Raw genomic sequence first — 22,002 nt, 5'->3', positions numbered from 1 at the left:
CGAGTGGTCTTTTTGTCAGGACAAACTCCTGGTAGAGCTAGGCTTTAAAATCATGTGGTAGGCATTAAAATCAAAGTGTTTGCTCCTATCCTGTTTTTCAAAATCTAAGTTATATCCAGTAGTGCCTCTTCACTGATGGAAGCCCCCTTGACCCAGGACAGATATCAATCAGCAAAATGGGGAGTAATTCCAGATGTCACTTCTACTATATTTCTGCATCTGATTCTTTTCTGTCTGTTTTCCTGTTCAAATTCATTTTCTTTATTTTTGGCACAATTCTCCAATCTGTTAAAGTCACCTTGAATCATGATTGTGTCTTCTAAATTATTCAGTCCTCCTCCCATTCTGGTGTCATCTGGAGATCTGATTACCATCCCTTCTAATCCTTCAGTCAAGTAATTTATTATGATGTTGAACAACACCAGGCCCAGGACAGAACATTGCAGCAGGCCACATCCTTTCTCTCTAAGTTAATGGAAATCCGTTTGTGAGCACCCCTTGGTATTTGTATATTGTTAGCTTTAAACACTGTCTTGTAAGCTGCCTTGGATCCTTTTTAAGGAGAAAAGTGGAGCTGAAAAATTAAATAAATATATAAATCGGCCACAAATGACGCTAGCAGTAGCATTGTCTGAGCCACATTTACCAGCCTGGTTACAATAATATCAAGAGGAACCGTGTCAAAAGCACTGTGCTGAAATCAAGGTACGGTAAACTATATCCACAGTATTTCCCCGATTAACCAGTTTTGCAACTCTATCCAAAAAGGAGGTTAAAATTAGTCTGGTATCACTTGATTTTGACCAACCAAAGGTGGTTTTTAGTCATTTCCACATTAAGTGCTCTTACAACATTGTTTGATAATCTAGTTTTTTTTCCCCTGTTCTTGCTGAAAATCAGATTTGTTAATACCAAGTACTTTGCATCAGCGAATTTATCAGTAATTGTTAAGCCAACATCATGCCAAAAAGTAAACCAATAAAATGTTTATAAAAATAATAGACAAAATGGTGAAAAGTCATAAATGTTCTTAAAAAGAAAAGCAAACAATATTTTACATTTAATAAAATAACAAAGTTTGAAACACAGTGGTGCTTGGTCAGCTTGGCTTCCCTCCTCTCCACCTCCATGCTCAGCTGTTTCTTCCCATTAAGAGGCTTTTCGCACCTACCCACCTCTCTTGTTGCAAATGACTGACAAGGTGCCAGGAAAGAACTTGGGTGTGTAATCAGGCACAGGACCAGGCACACAGCCAAGACATACCACAGAACTTCATCAATTAAGCACAATTAGCCACAGCAACATACAGAAACCAAGAGAATTCTGACCACTGATTGTTTGTATTATTCAATAACCAACCATCTGAAACATATGCTGTCCTTTAAATATTTTGACTGGGAGATTTCAGAAACCCATCACTACAAGATCCTTATCAAAATGTCTTCATTAATTCCAACCAAAAAGATATATCTCATCTCAGTATCACTGGAGATTCATCCATATTTCTCAGTATACTAGACAGCTGCAAAGAGACTAATTTCACGTTATTTAAAACTATAACCAAATCTGAACCAAAATTGTCTGCTTGTACCACATGAAGGCTTTTGTCAGTCCTAACATGTTCATAGAAAATAAAAAATAATAAAGCAGTTGCCCCCATGTCTGATAGCCTCTCAAAGGAAACTGGTTAGCTGCTATGTGACTCCAATGCTAGGCCATTGATCTAATGCAGCATAGCTCTTGGTAGTTGCTGATAAAATTGTCTTTTTACTTTCATGGCTTCATTTTTCCCCACAGCTCCATAGATCCAATACAATGCAGTCTTCAAAGAAGGCACTGTTATGAAGGCTTGATACCAGCCTAGGGTTGCCAGATACATTGGTACCGAAAGGAGGACATAGAAAGATAAAAAGGAGGACAAAGGAGGACATATTGAATGTTTCATTTGAATCCACATTAAACCCGCAATCAATACAATTTTATTACAATTCGTGCCAATAAACGTCTCTTAGTGAACTGACCAAGAAACAGTCATGTTAAAAAAATAAAAATAAATTCAATGGAGGCTTTTTTCAAAATACCAAAGAACATTATTTAAACAGCTAATTGTACAATTACTACCTTTTAATTTTTATTAATTACACGGCATATTTCTCAGAGGAGCCAACTTTTCGCAGAAGATCTTCATTAGCAATCACATATGCATAAAACTGTTCACAAGTAATATTCTTCAAATTGTACTTTGTGAAAATGATTCCTTTTACAGAGTCAATGAAGAGTCTGTTCCTTTCCTTTGTCCATTGAGCATTAATCAAGGAGAACACTCTTTCCACATCGCCATTGTGTCCAGGAATACAGAAGAATAATTCGCAAATTTTAAGTAACTCTGAAAAGCAACTTGCATTTGGGCAACTTTGGAAAAATAAACTCCACTGTTCATGCAAGAGTCTTTCAAAAAACTGTTCATTTTAGTCCCAGGTGTGTCAGTTGTCTTTTACTAGGTGTCTGCTAAATATTCCAGTTCTACCCAGTTCAATTTAGAGTCTAAATAGAATCTTGAAATACTTGCTGTTCTCAGCAGAGCTAAATGCAATGCAGATTAAATTTTGCAGTGTTCCTTTTTTCATGGTTTTATGGAAAAGTCAAGTCTGTGTGTGTGTGTGTGTGTGTGTGTGTGTGTGTGTGTGTGTGTGTGTGTGTCTCCCTCCCTCTCTCTGACACGCAAACCCTTCCTCAACGTTCAAACAATCAGTTGCTTCAGTTCACTATGTCCATTTCCTTTCATGTCCATTTCCATCCATCCCTCCCTCGCACTTTTGAGCCTTCTCTCCCTTGCAGTCACAACCTTTTTTCATGGTTTTATAAAAGTAAGTCTCTTTCTCACTCACATACACCCTCCCTCCTTCCCTCCTTCCCTAAATTTTCTACAATCTTACTTATAAACAAGCTCTGTCAAGCCACCAGTCGCTCTCTCGCACCTTTCTTCCCTTCTTAATTGTAGTTTTACCTCGTGCTCTCAGTCACCTCCCCCGGAAGCAGTCATTGATTGCCCCAGGCTTTGTTGCACAGCGGTGACCAATTAAACTGGCTTATCTCCGATCAGAACTGAGGATTTACAAGTGGAGGATTTACAAATGCCTTACAACCAAGGAAGGAGGGAGAGGTGATTTACATTTTGAGGTTTGGCTGCAGGGGAAGGGGGTGAAGATAGAAAAGGCGGACATTTTAAAGCTTTTTAGCTTGGCCTGTCGGACAGAGGACTTTAGCTTCAAAAGGAGGACATGTCCTCTCTTTGCCAGATGTCTGGCAACGCTATACCAGCCTGTCTCTAATTAGTTCCTTGCTCCCTCTCCTATAGCCAGAGTAGGATTAAAGTATATAGTTTTGTAATAAAGGCAGAAGCTTCCTCTCCTTAGTGTTGTTTGTGAGAGTGAAACTGGGCCTCATAAAAACCAATAATAACATTTCTGTGAGGTAGGAAGTGTTTATTTAGCTCACTTCAGTTGTTCTGATTTTTTTCATTTCATCAGATGAGAGTGATAACAGTCTTCACTGTAGGAGCCATTATAGATATATAGAACACGATTCACTTGCTTATCTCCTGCTTGCTGATCCAGGCCAGAGGTTTAGGAAAATCTGAGAAATCTGTTTATCCATCTTGACCAACCTTCAGAATGTTGGAAATCAAAATGTATTGGGGGAACCTCTTGGAAACAGGTGAGTGGCTGTCCATAGCTACAGTTTGAAGAATGTAAGCCACCACAGTTTCCTGCAGGCTTGGCTTCTCTGTTGTTTCCTTTTTGTAGTGATTGTCGGCAGATTGCAGCTGTAGCCACTAGGCCTCTAGTGACCACCTATATTTTCTGTGCCCTCTCAAACATTTGTCAGGGGTTAATTTATTTATTTTTTGTTTTGTTTTTGCTTCTGCAGTATCCACTCCACCACCATAAGAACAGAGCCTGTGGACACCATGTTGACATAAACCTGAAACAAAATTTACTCTTCCCTCTAGCCACTTGCCTCCTTCCCAAGTGATGCCCAGTAGCCCTAGAGCAGTGGTGTCGAACTGTGGCCCTCCAGATGTTCTTGGCCTTCAACTCCTAGAAATCCTGGCCAGCAGAGGTGGTGGTGAAGGCTTCTGGGAGTTGAAGTCCAAGAACATCTGGAGGGCCACAGTTCGACACCACTGCCCTAGAGCATACCTAGGTTCAGGCTTCAGGTTCTTAAGTCAATTCAGAGACTGACACCTGAATTTTACTGTACTTCTGGCACTGCATACTCTGTTAGCACAGTCCTGCTATGCAAATGAAGATGGCACATGGTGTCCTTTTTTACTGGATATTCCTCATGGAAACTCTGCAAACTGGAATTGCTAGAGTTTGGTAAAATGTTCAAGGACTCCCTTTTCAGAGATAATTGGATAGCATATGAGTAGTAGCACTGATGGAGGAACTGATTACTCACTTTAAACTGAATAGAGGAGAAATAAAAGAAGATAAATTTGTATAGATTTGGCACCGTTTATTGGAGAATGAGGATTTGAGAAGCCATATAGACGAATGGTTTGCTACCTTTTACGTTTAATAGAAAGCATAGGTAAATGGACTGTAGGAATGAGCCATATTCATCATAGAGATAAGTGGACTGTTGTGCATGTGACTATATTGCTAACTGAGTTATAGGTCTCTATTATCCCTGATAATGTTTTTGTTTCTTCCAATTGTCAATAAAGAAAAAAAATATGTTGAACTCCTCCTGCAGGGGATGGCTAAAAGAATCCTAGCTGTAAAGACTTAGATCATTTTGAATGAGGCAGCTGTATTAATGTTTTTCACGATGCATTGTAGATATGATTTTATTAACGTATTATGTAATGTTGATTTTAAATGTTCTTAATTTTAAAGAAAACACTTTGTAAGCCTCCTTTAATACCATCTGTTAATGGAAGGGCAGAGTAAAAAGAGAGAGGGGGGGATGGATGGATGGATGGATGGATGGATGGATGGATGGATGGATGGATGGATGGATGGATGGATGGATGGATGGATGGATGGATGGATGGATGGATGGATGGATGGATGGATGGATGTTGTAGCACCTTAAAAAACTGAGAGATATTTCAGTATGTGCTTTCAAAGATTACAATCCTGTTTCTCAGAATATGATCACAATAGATAAGAGCTAAAGTAATAGACAAGTGGCCACAGTGCCAAACTAAGGCAAGGAAGATCCAGGTTCAAGTCCCTGTTTAACCACAACATTTTCTAGGTCTGTCTCTCTATAAAATGGCTAGGAGGGGAAAGCTTGTAAAGAAAGCGACGTGATTAAAATGTATATAATCATAAATAAAAAAACCGCATAAACAAACAGTAAAACAAAATTTTAGAAATGATAATTATTTATTTAATTAAAGCAAACCACATATATTAAGCTTTTTTTTTAGTCATCTTTTAAAACATACTTCACACATTTTTGTGTACATTTATTTACATTCATCTGTATGTCTTTGTCCTTCATAATCAGTTTCATTAAAAAACTTCTTGTTGGTCTGGAAACAAATAAAAGTGCAGAAATTCAGCTCTGTTGGAAGGAAAATGAGAAAAGGACATCAAATTAGCCATCAGCCATTCTTCAGGCAGCACATCTAGCAGAATCTTTGTGGGGATCTGAACTGTTTGTTTTTTGTATTTCTAACTCCATGAGTCAGTTTGTTACTGTTTTCTCATCCATCTTTACACTGCACAGCAGAAGGACACCATAAGAAGGAGCTCCAATATTCATATATCAAAGGATGAGGTCTATCTTCCATACTTTGTTACATACTCTTCTACCTTATTCAGAGATACCAGACTCTGTACAGGGCCTTTCCTATTATGCATGTCTTTAAAATGCTTTCAACATCTTAAAAATGACGAGTACCATTTTGTTTTCCAGGATCTGCAAACTGAGGCCATATTAGAAACCGGGAGGCTTAGGAATATGGATACTGCGAAACCATTTGAACCAGCGAGATCCTAATTCAAGAATACCAGTACGAGGAGCAGGCGCAGGTGCAGCAGCCCGAGCTGGAGCGACAGTATTGCGAATTTCGCCTCCCTGTCTTTGGATCCTGAGAACAAACAAGAAAGTAATATATTAAAATGCTGCTATTTGTTAAACACAACAGAGAAATGAATGAATATGGAAAAAATTCCAGTCAGCTATCTAAAGGAAAAATAACTCACCTTCTCAAACCATTGGTTCCTGAGACATGCGTCTCAGCCAATTCATGGGATTTCTTGACGCAAATGCAGATAGCTGAAGAATTCTGGACCATTGTGGGTACAGCTGTTCCAAATGGCCAGTGCCAATGTATGTCATTCAGTAAGGTTGTCAAAACCCTTATAGACCTGGCCCCAGAGTGGCCTTCCATTCCTTGTAAAGTGCAATTTATGAACTGAATACTACGTCCCTGGGAAGTTCTTACCTGCCTCAGATAGCTTCTGGGCAAGTGGAGATTGATGAGCAGATGTTCTTAGAAGTTCTGGTAACCTACATAACCATGTGTACCTTGCACCTGAAATGCTGCTGAACATTTCATAACATTGCTCTAGGAGTCTTAAAATGTAATGATTGCAGGATATCTGTGCAGAAAGCTGCTGCTTAGTTCCTTAGCCATACGCAAAACTGGGAACATGATCCACCTCTTCTTCATTACAGAATTTGCATTTGCTGATTGCTCACTTCCCAGCTAGCATCAAGGTTGTGATGTGGATGCATCAGTCCCACGATATCTGGGGGCTCTACCAGCCCAAACTCTGAGAACTTCAGATGGAGGAGCCTCCTCATTCACCCAACATTAACTGCTACCTGAGTAAGAGCATTCTTCATTGTAGCACCTTCATTACAGAACACTGCACATTATTTATAAGCTACTTAAGGTCCTTTTGGTACTTCATAGGGCGAAATTACCTTTGTGACCCCTCATTTGTTCATTGCCCAAGTTAAAAAAAACTAGGTAAACTCATTGCAACTGATTTGAAGCACACTCTCTCGTGTATTTCTGAAGCTCTGTCACTCAACCATCATCACCTCAGTGAACCCATTCTGTCCAATGATCAGTATAGAACATCAAGACTAGAATCCAACTGTCCCGTTCGGTGCTATCTTCTTGTGCAGTCATAAGATCCAAAGGACTGATCTCCAGCCTCACACCAAGGATGAAGTGCTACATTCCGTATGAGTTTGAAAAAGGATTCTGGTCCAAGCATTCTTCTGTCCCTCTTTTCCAGGTCTGAGGCAATCCTATCAGTTGTTAAGATGAAAGTCTTCCTTTACCTTGCACTTAGAGACATGAACAGTACTTGCTAAATTCCCCAGGTTTTTGTTGTTGCTGTTGTTATTTTAGCTATCTTGACACAAGAGGACACCTAGATGAAAAGTTGTCAAGCTTTGCAAGATTCCCAAAAGAGTGAGAGAAGAAGTGTTTTTCTGCAATGTCTGCAAGTTGTCCGTATGGCAACCGGCAGAAAATTTGTATCCTGTCCCTTTAGGAAGCATAGCACACATACATACATGAAGAAGGGATTCGTTGATTGCTTTAAAAAAGATGCAAACAACCTATTGATGCTCCAGATATTGAAGTCAGTAAATGAAGCCAAAGTTGTCATATTTGTATAAAAGTGGCAATTGCTTTTTGTAAAACTAAACCTCGTGTAAACCTATCAAGCACATAGCACCAGCGAATATTGCCCACTCTTAGTTGATGGGGAAAGTGGACATTCGTCATCCTTGCCTTTGAGGTTTGCAACCTTACCGAGACAACATTTTTAACATGCTGCATAGACAGGCACATTCTGTATACAATGATGTGGCATTGCCCATGGAAAATACTTTTCTGCCAGTGACAGATGATCTGCAAAAATAAGAGTATACTCACATGGACTGTAACGTGAACTCCACATCCATCTCTTCACGTGTCTAAAAAAAAGGGGGAGAAGAAAATGATTCCCTGTGCTTAAAAATCTTTTACTTTTTTCCAAACATTTGTTAAAAATACTTAATTTTTTGCATATTACACATCTCCCATATGATAGCATTTAATGCAAGGCATAGTATTATTATTCCATTACATGGAGCCTAATTATTGTATTTCCTCCATCGTTATTCCTCATTGTTATCACCATATACTTAACAGCCATTCCAGTTTTACAAATATTCTTTCCTATTTCAGATTTCAGTCTAGCATTAACTTCAAGAATTCTAAATCATGCAGATACAGCCACCTGTGCCACTCCTGTCTGTTCACATGTAGAGCTTAAATGCTTTCAAGAGACCCCAAGGAAGGCTGCCAGTGGGTTACAGTACATATGACACACCCTTTCATATGCCCTGCACAGTTTATTGGAGTACTGAAAAACAGTGACTTCCTCAGAGCAAGGGAGGCTGCATGCCTCTCTCTGCACAGAAAAAGTGGTGATAGATGCTAACATGTATTTCTCAATATAATTTAACCGCTTACTTCTGTATTCAGTTTGAAGTTCACACGACTGGTTTGTCCAGTTTTCAGTTTACCAACATCAAAGAGGACTGTATAAAGGTGATCATCTTTGCTAAATGAATCTTCATCACAGATTTTCAGGTGCAGGATATTCTAGTAACAGAAGCATATTGTGATAATAAAAAACTGTTTAAACATCTGAATGTTGAGGTTTGGAGAATCCATGAAAGGAAGTTGCAGACATTCAAGTAGATGAAGAAAATCAAAGTTACTTTAGAAAGTTATTAAAGTTACTTTAGAAATCACATCTATTTAGATAGAGTAAATAGTGAAATCTGTTACTTAGTGTAGTACTGTATGTTGCATTAGAGTAAACCTATTGAATCAGTGGGTATTTGCTAAATCAGCTCCCCCATAAATTCCATTGATTCAAATAGATTTACCGTATTTTTCCGTGTATAAGATGCCCCCATGTATAAGACACCCCTCACTGTTCTAACCCAAAATTAAGAAATCTAAGCGGGCCTTAGCAAATATAGGGGGAAAGGGATCAAAGTTCTGCAGGATCACTTTGATCCCTGCTTTCCCCTCCACTTGTTTTTGTTCTCTCCTCAGCTTACTTCCGTGCATAAGACGACTCTCAATTTTTAGTCTAAAGATTTTAGACAAAAGTATAGTCTTATACACGGAAAAATATGGTACTCTGGTTGCAAATGGGGGTTCCTAGGGGCAGATGAGAGACTAGCTGGAGTTCTAAGATGATCTCTTGCTCCTCTGAAGCCTCATGGATCATTGTGCCGAATGTTGGCACACCCATACCTGGAGAGGTCTGAGCCTCAGCAGGGCTGAAGCTACCTTTTGCTTAGAAGGTGTAGAGAATACAGGAGAGGTCACCGCCTATAGAGCCAGAGGAACATCACTGGGCCCTGGCACTGCCATCCCGTTGCCAGGAAGGTGGTAGGTGGTGGAATTAAGAACACCAAGACAAAAGGATTAAACAACAATACATGTTGGCCAGGCATGGCTTACCTCTTGCCTATTGCAACTCAACTAGGCTCATTCTCAGTGGGCCAAGCTCCAGTGCCACCAGGCCCACTGCAGCACCAGATGAAGTTCAGCTTGAGCTACAGAGCAAAATTTCCACACCACAACACAAAAGAAGAGAATGCCTCTAGCAGTGCTTATCACCCAATGCACACCACTCCCTGATGCCACACAAAGATTCCTCTCCTGCTATTCCTATGCAAACATTCTTCTACCACCAGACTTATGCATAGAGCAAAAAATTAATTTGTTCACTCAGCAACCAATTCAAAACATTTGAAGTGCCAAGAGATTTTAAAAGACAAAGCAACCGCATGAGTTCAATGCCACCTACCCAGCATGACAGAGACACTCTGGATCTGGGCAGTGTAGTAGAAAAAAGACAAGCAAGGGGCCAGCCAGCCAGACCCTGAATGCCTGACACACAGAGACACCCACTCACCAAATCAACCAACAACAGCACAACACCAAGAACAACAAGACAGAAATGCCTAGTATGCCCATAAAGCCCAGTGGCACACTGGCACAGCCACAAAGCCAACACCCACAGAATCAAACAAAGCAGTCCATGGAAATAGACATGCTGAACAGAATACCGTATTTTTCCGTGTATATGACAATGCTTTTGTCTAAAATCTTTAGATTAAAAATTGAGGGGCATCTTATGTACGGAAGTAAGGCTGGGGAAAGGGATCAAAGCACTTTGATCCCTGCTTTCCCCCTCCACTTACTAAGCGGACCTAGCAAGAAAGGGGAAAGCAGGGATCAATGCAATTCTGCAGTGCTTTGTTCTCTGCTTTCCCCCTCCACTTGCTAAGCCCCACTTGGATTACTCAACTTTGGGTGAGAAAAGGGGGGTCTTATACATGGAAAAATATGGTAAGTACAGAGTAACTTAAACAGTATTTTTTAAAAAATAAAGAAACATCAACCAAAGCACCCCCCTATACATGGGCAGTGGGGGAGGAAAAGCAAAATATGGTGCATGCTTGCACACACGCATGTGCATGCGCGCACACACACACACACACACACACACACACACACACACACACACACACACACACACACATACACACACAGGGCCCTCTTCCAAAAACCAAGAAAAGGAAACAAGGAAATAGAAGTAAAAATGCAACCGGCCTCCCCTACCAATCAAAACGTCTAGAACATGGGGAGACACACAAGGAAACATTTATGTAACCCTCTTTCATCACTTCAAAAAATTGACTTTTCTAGATGAGCCATATTATTAATTTATTTAAATGATTAACTTCTTAAAACCCAAAAGGCCCATATTTAGTTATAAACACCAAATGAAGAAGCAGTGATGTAAGTAGAATACAAGAATGCTTACACTGAGCATTGTGTGCCTACAGAGGGCGATAGCAGTACTGTAATTAAAGACCAACACTCTCCGTGGCATATCTTCTTGCTTCCCACACTCCCATGTTTTCAGTTTTCCAAGCAAGTAGCCAGCTATACATTGCATGCTTTTCTTGCTACCTCTAAAAGAGGCTATATGTATAATTCTGTACTGAAACCTTTAATGGCATTTACAGGTCATATGTATAATAAACACTGATTTTCATCATTTTAAATAGTCCAAGTATCATCTACTGAACCTCCGTCTTGCAAGAATTGTAAGGTTGATATGGACACTACTACTCATACGATCCCTTGCTGTGATCTAGTTACTTGAAAACCTTTAATGTTAAGAGATTATTAACCACTTCCTTGATCTACCAAAGTTTCCAAGTGCTAATTTGTGGATTATAGTGTCATCATACTTTTCAAGGTTTAGCTAGTTGGATTTGGTTTCCTGTGGCTAGTCCAACAATATCATTTCTCTCTGACTTCCTGGCTTGTGTGTCTAAGTCTTCCATAACACACACCTTTCTTCTGGCATCTCAATCACACAGATAGTCAACAAGGTCCTCCCACCGTTCTTTCTATCCATTTGGGAAATAAAGCAATTAATTACAAGTCACAGGATCCTTTTATCAATTGCTCCAGAAATTGAGAACAAAGTTCTCTGAGGAAATTCACATACATTTTTGAGAATCAAGTAAACAAATTTTTAATATGCCATGAATTTGAAAAGTAGCAGGAGACTGCAAATGTTGTAACGGTTTTCTGTAATGTTAGGTTGCTTTAACGGAATGCATGCACTGTAATTTGTCGTACGAAATGACTTGTAAACAGTCAAGCTAAGAAGAAATATATGTAGCCTCACCTTCACACGGCTGTCGATCCTGTACGTAAAGGCCTGATTCCATACTGGATCTTTTGAATTGGGAATAGTTTTGGTCCGGACTGTTTCACTTGAAGCAGTTGGCAGCGATAGACAGACATAGCAATCAGATTCTGTGACTAGAATATAAGAATAAATTGTCTTAAGAATATATATGCACATGCTGGTGGTAAGGCAGCATGAAAAATAGCTAGCTTACGCTTATAATTCCCTTTATGTCAGCCCACTTCCTTCACTGCTATCCTAATTAGAGATGGGGGGGTATTCATATCCGTATACCCCCTGCACATGTGGACATAATGAGAGTCCGCCCCCCTGAGGACAGACTGTCCACTCATCTTCCGCTGCTGTCGTGGGCTATCCGCTCCCTTCCTATTGCTCCAGAGCACCTGGTCAGCCAGCCACTCTTCAACTTGGCAGTGAGGCTTATCGTCCCACCTCTTGCCAGGAGTGGCTAGTCGACAGTTAGCTCTAGGGATTCCCAGGGAGTAACCCACACACAACAATCTGGATATTGAAAAAAAAGAGCCATTTTCCTAAAAAGAAGGATAGGGCCACTAAAATCTCAGAACAGGTTAGCTTTTGACTCTTCATCAGAGTGGGGGCAGGATGGGAGAAAGAAATAGAAACTATCACCACCCAATCCTGACCAGATGTTGAGGCCACACTGTCAACATTTGAAATGAAACTTCAAAATGGTGGCTGCCAGCTCGTGGAATCAACTTGAGCTATCAGTGGATGTAGATTCCATTGCCTTTCTCCATTCCCATAAATGAAGGGCTGCCAGTGACTCAGAGTGTTTCCCACTGCCTTATAGACAGATTTTAGACACACATTTAAAACATGCTTCCATGTGTAATGGCTATTGAGGAAAGTGTACGTCAAGTACATGACCATATACTTGCTATAAGTGGGGAAATTCTCACATACAACTTTGTGGGAACTGAATTTCCCCTCCATAAAAATAGTTAATGTAATCTATAGTCTGTTCTTGTCTAAGCTAATCAAAATTCCAATGAGCTGAAATCTTATTCTATGAAGTATGCCCTTTTCTGCTGAAGGTTTAAATATCAGAGAGTGATTGTGAGTCTCAGTTTCTGCAATCTCTCTGCATCTGACATATACTTATTAATCATGGTTTCTTAATATGTCACATGTTTCCTAATACAGCTGTCATCATTTGTCAGTTATTAAGGATCTGGCTTTCTTGCATGCATCAACAAAGACGTGGCACATGCAGTTGACCCTGCACATATTCAAATTAGTGATTATCACGTTGTAACAATGCAAATCAGCAGTAATGAATCACTAGCAGGATGTGATTTTTACAGGACTCACATTTCTTTCCCACTGCCGTTCAAATGTACTGCCGTAAACAATATTGGGTCACTGATTTTTCAAAGCTCTATCTGTAACCTCTCAGTAGCACTTCTTTGTTTTTTACAAAATCTTTTTTCCTCTTTGACAGATGGTCAATCCCATGTCCAATGGAACATAACAGAAGAAGCACCCTACCACTCGTCTCATGCCAGTTAATAACATCCATATCATTAATATGCTTCTCTCCTCACCTGTGCCAAACATCATAACATGAGTCTAAAGAAGTTCCAAATTTACCAGCTCCATGAGTGAAATGTGAAAAAAGCGTGCTGCTTATATACCGCCCCATAGTGCTTCAAGCACTTGCTGGGTGGTCTACAAATTAATTATGCAGGCTACACATTGCCGCCACACACACACACACCCCTGCGAGCTGGGTACTCATTTTCCTGACCTCGGAAGGATAGAAGGCTTTGTCAACCCTGAGCCGGCTACCCGGGATAGAACCCCAGGTCGTGAACACAGTTTTGGCTGCAGTACAGCGTTTTAACCACTGCGCCATGAGGCCCATAGCTGCTAAAACAGTTTCTATCCCAGAGCAGCAACCATATTGAATTCCACTATACAGTATAGTGCAATATTAATGTGTTGTGCGATGGGAAATTGAATGTGAAGGATGTGGACGTGAATGAGAGGGATGTGTTTTATGTGTAATGTGCTATGTTTTCATGTTATGGTTGCTATGTTCTTGTGAGTTTTTATCATTATGTGTACTGGAGATGGCATTTAATTTTGTTGTATGGAAGTACAATAACAATAAATTCTATTCTATTCTATTCTATTGTAATGCCTTTTAAGTGCAATCCATGTGTTGTATGTGGTATCAAGTCACTTCAAGTGTTATGTGCCACCCTAACATAGTTTTTTAGTTATGTGAGATGTACAGTAGTATAAGCATTTGTTTTATCAGTGAACTTCACCACTCCCTAGTGAATTTCCATGGCTCAGCTGGGGTTTGAACCCCGATCTCTGAGTCCTAGTCTGACTGTCTATTTATTATACCACACTAGCTGTCCACACTTGGGGCCACAGCTCTGCTTGAACTACAATTCCAAGAAGCCCATACCAGCAGAACCAACAGTCAGATGTTCTGTCTTCTTAGAAAATCTCAAGATTCATTGTTTATTTCTCTCTCAGTACTCTCTTTTTCATCTGTCAGATGCAAGGATAGAAATGTGACTTGGAAACATTCCACAAGTGCCTCTAAATGTGGACTGAATCATAACCATTTTTCACTCTCCAAAATAAATGGAGATCAATGTGAGAAAAAGGCTGCAAGCACTTTGTGTTAGCTAGGATTTAACAAAACGTTGCCAAATGGATTCCCTTCTATTAGCAGGCTTGATAATCCACTATCTCCTTTGAATGATTTTATAGTTAGATTATTCATCTGAATCTTGCGCTCCTAATGAATTATACTTGCTATAGGAGCCCCCATGTAATCATTTAAGAAGGAATGTGGTCTAAGATGTTCCATGTTCTTACAATGCTGAAGAGCAACGTATGTCTTATAGTCACTGTTGACAAAGCATTGCCCTGCTGCTATTAAGAGGAAGCACAAAGTGTGACAAGAGTTTGTCATGTTTCTAATGGTCTTGAAACATTCATGCCAGTTTCTAGGATATTGAAAAGGCGGTGGCAGCAGAGATGATAAGGAGTAGCAGTTGGGGGGGGGGAGAAGCAGCTTTAAATGAAAGACATAACAAACCACATTTTCTACAAAAAAAATAAATACCACAGCCCTATTCAGGCTTACAGAAAAGGATTAATGAATAAGCAGGGACAGATTGTTCAGGCCAACCCCAGCTCCCATCCTTTGGTTATTGTCTGCATGCAAAGAAGACAGTCTGAGAAAGAAAACCAGATATTGCATTCGGTTAAAATCTAGTAAAAAATGCTAATCTATAGTAAGCTTGTAAACATTTACAACTTTCAATACAGAACTTCCATTTTAAAAAGGTGTTGTACTCTCCTTCTTTCCCAGGAAAATTTAGGCATATTTATCCATCTCGTTACATCAACACAATGGCTAAAATCCTGTAACTTAGTGTAGTAAATTATATCAGAGTAGGCTAATTGTTGCTTTTGAATTGTAGTGCTGGAGGAGACTCTTGAGAGTCCCCTGGACTGCGAGGAGAACAAACCTATCCGTTCTGAAGGAAATCAACCCTGAGTGCTCACTGGAAGGACAGATCCTGAAGCTGAGGCTCAAATACTTTGGCCATCTCATGAAAAAAACAAGACTCCCTGGAAAAGACCCTGATGCTGTGTGAAGGCAAATGTGAAGGCAAGAGGAGAAGGGGACGACAGAGGACAAGATGGATGGACAGTGTCATCAAAGCTACCAACATGAATTTGTCCAAACTCCGGAAGGCAGTGGAAGACAGGAGGGCCTGGCGTGCTCTGGTCCATGGGGTCACGAAGAGTTGGACATGACTTAATGACTAAACAACAACACACTAATTGACTCAGTAGGATTTGGTTAGTCAGCTCCTCCGTAAGTTCCATTGATTTAAATGGGCCTATTCTTGTTGTGACTTACTTTAACATAGTAAGTTCCAACTAGAGTAGGCCAATAGATCTATTCTAGTGCAAATTGCTACACAGCATAAACTGCTATCAAGATATCTAAATGTCTCTCATAGGCAACCCCTTTTGCCCCCCCAAAATAGCAAATAACACTAGTAGAAACTATGCGGGGGGGTGGGGAAAGGGGATAGGAGTTTGAAATTTAAATACAGTTCCAACCCCAGACTGGGTTAAGTCAGAAAAGCCTTCCTTTTAAAAGGAAAACAGGAAGTTAAAAAAAAAGAGGATAAACAGCACGAAGAGCATAACATTACATTAAAATCGCCAAGCTCCTAGGGAGGCAATTTAAACATACTTTGGGGGTACAGGAGATTAAGGGATAGAAGGGATTCAAGGGCTGATGGGTTGCAGTTTGTCTACTCCAGACTTTGGGGCATTGAAAATGGTTTAAACACACTCTTTCAGTGGAGGGTAAAAACCACTTGGACCACAGGCAGAAGTAAGAAGGGACTGTGACTCCATTTGGTCCAAGTGGGTTTTTACCCTCAGCTGAAAGAGTGTGTTTAAACCATTTTCAATGCCCCAAACTCTGGATATCTTGATAGCAGTTTATGTAAAGGACACATTTTTAAAAAATGTATGAAAGAAAACACTTCTCTACAACATTTCATTTAAAAGTAAAAAAGCTTTGAAAGCTTTCTTTAAAAGACAAGGAAGAATACCAGAGTTCTTATAATAAGAAAATGTAAAATGAAAACACTTCTAAGAGTGTCGTTAACACACAAAATCAATCCAGAATGTTTTCACCCACTTTAAGCCAGGTTTCAGCTATAAGTCTAGATAAAATCCACTGTTGGCTTTCTGGGGCCATGCTGTTATCTTTCCACTGCTCTAAAGACATTCAGCTGTCATCATTTTCATGCTCTGCCTCATGCTCTTTCTTCCTCTTTAGATAATAGGTCTCATGCCTCGGTAATAGTGTGTAATATTTATACCCCTTATTTTATCTTAGGCATCCTTCAGTCTTGAAATACCATGGTAACATGCTCTGTATGTGTGCCCTCTCCAGAGCACGAAGCCTGGGTAGAATAATATGGAGGATAGGCTTTTACCCAAGCAGCAAATCCCCCCTCTCCACGTCGCTGAAATAGTCCTATGGAAAGGCAAGAGCCAATACAACTGGTTCCAGCGACGTCACAGGAGTTGCCAGAATGACATGTTGACTATACCCCTTGTTCCTCACCAAAACCTCAAACAATTCTCTTTTATCTGGCTTCTTAAGCCAAAAGCTGTGGGTTTCATTAGATTGGGGATTGGATTGAGGTGTCACCTACCAGATTCTGGGTGAGAGCAAAAATGGGCCTTAGATCATATGTTGCCCACTGAAGACAATGTTATATTAGAAGGGCCTTCTGGAAAGTGTTAGATCCATTATTGTTCTGTGATGCATGAAACAATTTTCCAAGAATATGACACAAGATGTTTTTTTTTTCCATAGCTCATCTTGCTTATTATTCTTTCTGTGAACCACCCTGATCAGCACATGGCAGAAGGATGGGATACAAAAATCTTTTTATGAATGAATTGATGTATTCTGATAATGAATGGTGCAAGATACTCACATAAGTCCGCCTTCTGGATATTTCTGGCTCTCATTATTCTTACTGTGAGAAGTCTGAAAGGTGTTTCCTCACTCTGTTGGCACAGTAACACATAAATAAGCATCTGTTTGGTTAATACATATTTAACCATCCATGCTTGGGTAAGGGCTTTCAGGAAAACATACAAACACAAATGGAATAGAATATGAATGGTAGGGAATAAAATATTTTTCCTATGCCATTTTATACTTTTGGAGTTACCCAAAACATTTCTAAACATCACTAAAATAAACCGTTCAGTTACATATTTTTAAAAAAGCAGTAAATGTGTTTTTAAAAATAGACAGGATTTTATAGATAAAAACATAATGATGACTGGTACGAAATGGTGCTTCAAACCCCATATGGAAATAAAGTGAGATCTTACTGAAGGCTCTCAGGATGCTTAAGTCAGTAAAACTTTATTTGCTTTCAATAAAAAAAGTGACTGGGAAGATTTGGGCCATAATTATCAGGGTAGAGTATTTCTGTCAAATGATTTTTGAAAGTTCATTAAAAAATTGGATAGGAATAAGTACAAAGTACTGCACCTTGGAAAAAGAAACCAAATGCCCAGTTACAAGATGAAGGACACCTGGCTCAGCAATACTACAAGTAAGCATGATCTTGGAATCATCGCAGATCACAAGCTGAATATGAGCTGACAGTGTGATGTGGCTACAAAAACAGGCAAATGCTATTTTAGGCTGCATTAACAGAAGTATAGTTTCCAAATCCCATGAGGTACCATTTCCCTTCTATTCGGCACTGGTTAGGCCTCATTTTGAATATTGTGTCCAGTTCTGGACACCACACTTCAAGATGGATGCTGACAAATTGGAACAAGTTCAGAGGAGGGCTGGAAACCAAGCCCTGAGGAAAGACTGAAAGAATGGGCTTATTTAGCCTTAAGAAAAGAAGAGAGGGGTGATAGGATAACACTTTTCAAATACTTGAAAGGCTGTCATACAGAGGAGGGACAAGTTCTGTTCTCAATCATTCCAGAGTGCAGGGCACACAACAATGGGCTCACGTTTCAGGAAGCCGGATTTCAGTTGAATATCAGGTAAAAACCTCCTAACTATTACAGCAGTATGACAGTGGAATCAGTTTCAGGAGGTGGTGAGTGCTCCAGCACTGGAGGCATTCGAGAGAAACTTAGACAACTACCTGGCAGATCTCCTGCATTGAGCAGGAGGTTGGACTTGATGGCCTTGTAGGCCCCTTCCAACTTCACTATTCTATGGTTCCATTTTCCTGTCTGTCAGCAAGAAAATGAGAGCTGAAATATATATTTTGATCAACCCTGGAAAAAGATGATCAGTGTTGTTAGACCATCAGTTTGACATTTTCTGCATATCCTTGATCCAGCAAAGGGAACTATGTGATTTCTCCTTTTGTGTGTGTGCGTGTGCGCATGTGCGTGTGCATGCTGTAGTACACGATGTGCATATGAAATGTCCCCCATCAGTCATGCCAATGATGGCTAATCCTTGATTACTGTGTTATTAAGATTTATACTGCACTGTAAGCTATGAATATATCTTTTAGAAGAGTGGCAGCAACCCTTTTTGGGCCCGAGAGCCCAAACTGGGTGGGTGGAGGACACAGCAGGTGGCATGCCATGGTAGGAGCGGAACAGAAAGTGGCAGCTGAAGGGAGAATCCTGGGCATGGAGGAGCCTCAAGACCCCACTCTGGATCCACCACCAGTGCCTGCTGCTCTGGATCCTGGCCCACTGCTTGTCGAAGTGCCAGCACCACAGCTGCAGCCAGCTCCTGAGGTTTGGCCGGGGGGGATAATGTGATCTGGCAACTTCTGCATCGCATGCCTGCAGAAAGGGCTGTGTGTGCCAGCTCTGGCAAGCGTGCCATAAGTTCGCCATCGCTGGTTTAGAAGATAGAGATGTGGCACCAGCTATTATGAGAAAAGGCAAGCTTTCTAAAGATAGTACTAACATGTAATGTTTAGAAGCAAAAGAAAGTCAAGCACATTTAGGCCCCAGTTAACTGCTAGTATCTCACTGACTTCAACAGATTTAAGTATGCTATAAGAGTCTATAAGAGATGAATCACAAAGGAAGTTATTATCTGTTTCAAGTCTCATCCTGTTCTTCCATCGCTGTGGGCTGAAACGTAATTCAGTGAACTACAATACAAATTTTGCATACTGCAGTAGTCAGTGCGATGATTTATGAGGTGGCAAATTATGGAATACATTAATTAGGAAACTGGTTTAAGTTGGGACATGATGAAATTTTGAATCTTCTGACACTGTGGTGATATTGCAAGGTTGAACTATCAGAACATGTCCAATCTACAGAAAGAGGCATCACTGAAGAATTGATCATCTCTACAAATCAATCATAAGTTCTGTCTTCTCATAACAAAGGTTATGAATGGATATGCAACTATTATGAAGCATGCAGAGACAAGAAGAGGGGCTACCAGTGCAAGTCTAACTGACCAAGAATATACCTAGATGCGCTACTTCTTCAAAGAAAAAGAAGAAAGCAAAGCAGAAATGAAAATACCCGTTAAAATGGAATGCAGATAGGAAGCTTAAGTGTGTTTCAGATTGGACATTCTCAAGTTCAAGCTGGCCTCTAGATATTGTGGACTTCTGTTACCTGAGTCCTTGACTCTTAGCCTTGATGACTGGAACTTCTGGGAGTCACAGAACATCTGGTGGGCCAGTAGTAGAGAACTACTGCTTCAGAAAAAGTCTGGACTTGCTTGCTGTGAACTAGGATGTTTGAAATGGTTCCCTGCTGAGATTCTCAGAAAGGGGCCAGAAGTAGGTTTCAGTGTATTCTTCCCCAGCTTGGTGCCCTTCAGGTGCATTGAACTACAATGCTTCTCACCCTGTCTGGTGTTGCCCCTACAAACTGTAGTCCTACCTTACTCGTGGACATCAGGTTAGGAAGGTTCCTTTGGTGATTAGAGATGGATAGCCTTTGATTTGCCCCCTTAGCTGCCCAAATGCCACTTCCATTTTCTGTAGGATTCTATGGTTCGTACAATTATGTCATCATTTGAAATCAAAACCTCTGAGATCAAAGTGGATGAATCCTTTCTTAGAAGAGGAACTGACACTGAAACAGTTCATAAAAGTTATTCACAAATTGGTCCCAGCGCACATCAAGACAAATTTGGTCGCCACTCAGTAAGCTGGACTTCCTGTGAAGAACATACTTGTTGGTATTTCTTATATCTTTAAGCCACCCAAGAATGCAATTTGTTTAGTGGCCCTGGAGCACTGAAGATTTTAATTGCACTTTGCCTACCCACCCTGGGCAAGATGGGGATGAAAGTGGCCTACACCCACGTTCTAGTGATGCTCACAGTGGAAATTTGTGCTCTGATCCGCTTGAACCCTCTGTGCCACCAGAGAATTGGCTTTAGAGGGTTTCTCTGCTCTCCATTTTGAGGCTGCAATGGAAAAATCACCCCCTGCTATTGTTGCTGTATCTCATCATTCCACCATTGGAAACTGCTCACAGGTATTTTTATTGTTTTTCTTTTCTTTTCTTTTTTTTTTTTTTTGGCAAACATTAGGACTGAACAAACACAGAAGGATTTCTTAGAAAGTTTAATTCAAAGTTTAATTGCTGAAAGTAACATTGGGAACTGAATCTAGATGAAAACCATAGTATAAATAAAGAAATCATTAAAATTAATAGGAATGCAATGAGCCATTTGACTTCTTTGTGCCATTAATAACAACATAAAAAGATTAACATGCAAACCAAGACTGATAGTGTCAAACTCTATGGATGAGAAAAGTTTAAAGTCATTCTAAATTGAAAACAAATACTGTTATGCAGTAAGGTAAAGGTAAAGGTTCCCCTTGACAATTTTTGTCCAGTCGTGTTCGACTCTAGGGGGCGGTGCTCAACCCCGTTTCCAAGCCACAGAGCCAGCGTTTTGTCCGAAGACAATCTTCCGTGGTCACATGGCCGGTGCGACTTACACATGGAACGCTGTTACCTTCCCACCGAGGTGGTCCCTATTAATCTACTCGCATTTGCATGCTTTCGAACCGCTAGGTTGGCGGGAGCTGGGACAAGTAACGGGAGCTCACTCCGTCGCGTGGATTCGATCTTACGACTGCTTGGTCTTCTGACCCTGCAGCACAGGCTTCTGCGGTTTAGCCCACAGCGCCACCACGTCCCTATGCAGTAACAGTACTCAAAACCTACACTTATTTCAGTCAAGGGTTGTGAAAAGGTTGCAGTCAAGTTCAAGTTGACAGAAAATGGCTAAAAGGTACAGTGAACCTTTGGAAAATTGCATGCTATCTAAAATGAAGCATCTTTATAAAGAAACACTTTGAACAGAGCAATCATAACCTCATGGTCTCCCAGTTCCAAAGGATCCTAACTTACAGAATTGTTAGGATGCAATAATTTGCTTAAGAAGCACAACTACCTCACAATATGGTTTTGCCTGACAGAAAGAGGACAGCATCTCACAAAAGCAACCAGTCTGATGCAGAATTTATTTATTTATTTATTTATTTATTTATTTATTTATTTATTTATTTATTTATTTATTTATTAAACTTATACCCTGCCCATCTAGAACAAAGTCTACTCTGGGAGGCTAACAATAATAGATGCAATAAAAACATATAATAAAATAAAAAACAGTAGAAATATGGTTCAAGATGGGGGG

The 22,002-nt window shown here is 40.2% G+C and overlaps 1 protein-coding gene and 1 long non-coding RNA gene across 2 annotated transcripts in view; both read right to left on the bottom strand.

Moving 5' to 3' along the window:
• Positions 1–22,002, bottom strand: part of LOC110079006 (cytosolic phospholipase A2 epsilon) — a gene marked incomplete at its 5' end in the record, with an annotated part of 57,860 nt that overhangs the window by 26,520 nt on the left and 9,338 nt on the right. The window contains 4 exons of the mRNA XM_020793731.3: positions 7,919–7,959; positions 8,501–8,632; positions 11,760–11,896; positions 17,309–17,381. Coding sequence (XP_020649390.3) covers positions 7,919–7,959; positions 8,501–8,632; positions 11,760–11,896; positions 17,309–17,381 — 383 coding nt within the window. The remainder of the gene's footprint in view (positions 1–7,918; positions 7,960–8,500; positions 8,633–11,759; positions 11,897–17,308; positions 17,382–22,002) is intronic.
• Positions 256–7,871, bottom strand: LOC144588413 (uncharacterized). Its single transcript, XR_013543962.1, has 2 exons — positions 5,920–7,871; positions 256–5,580 (listed from the first exon to the last, which is right to left on the bottom strand). It is a non-coding gene; the product is annotated as an uncharacterized LOC144588413 (long non-coding RNA).

Source organism: Pogona vitticeps, chromosome 1 (genome assembly GCF_051106095.1).
Source record: "Pogona vitticeps strain Pit_001003342236 chromosome 1, PviZW2.1, whole genome shotgun sequence".
NCBI classification, from domain to species: domain Eukaryota; kingdom Metazoa; phylum Chordata; class Lepidosauria; order Squamata; family Agamidae; genus Pogona; species Pogona vitticeps.
The sequence above is the reverse complement of the archived record's forward strand: the minus strand, read 5'-3'. Positions and strand labels throughout refer to the sequence as shown.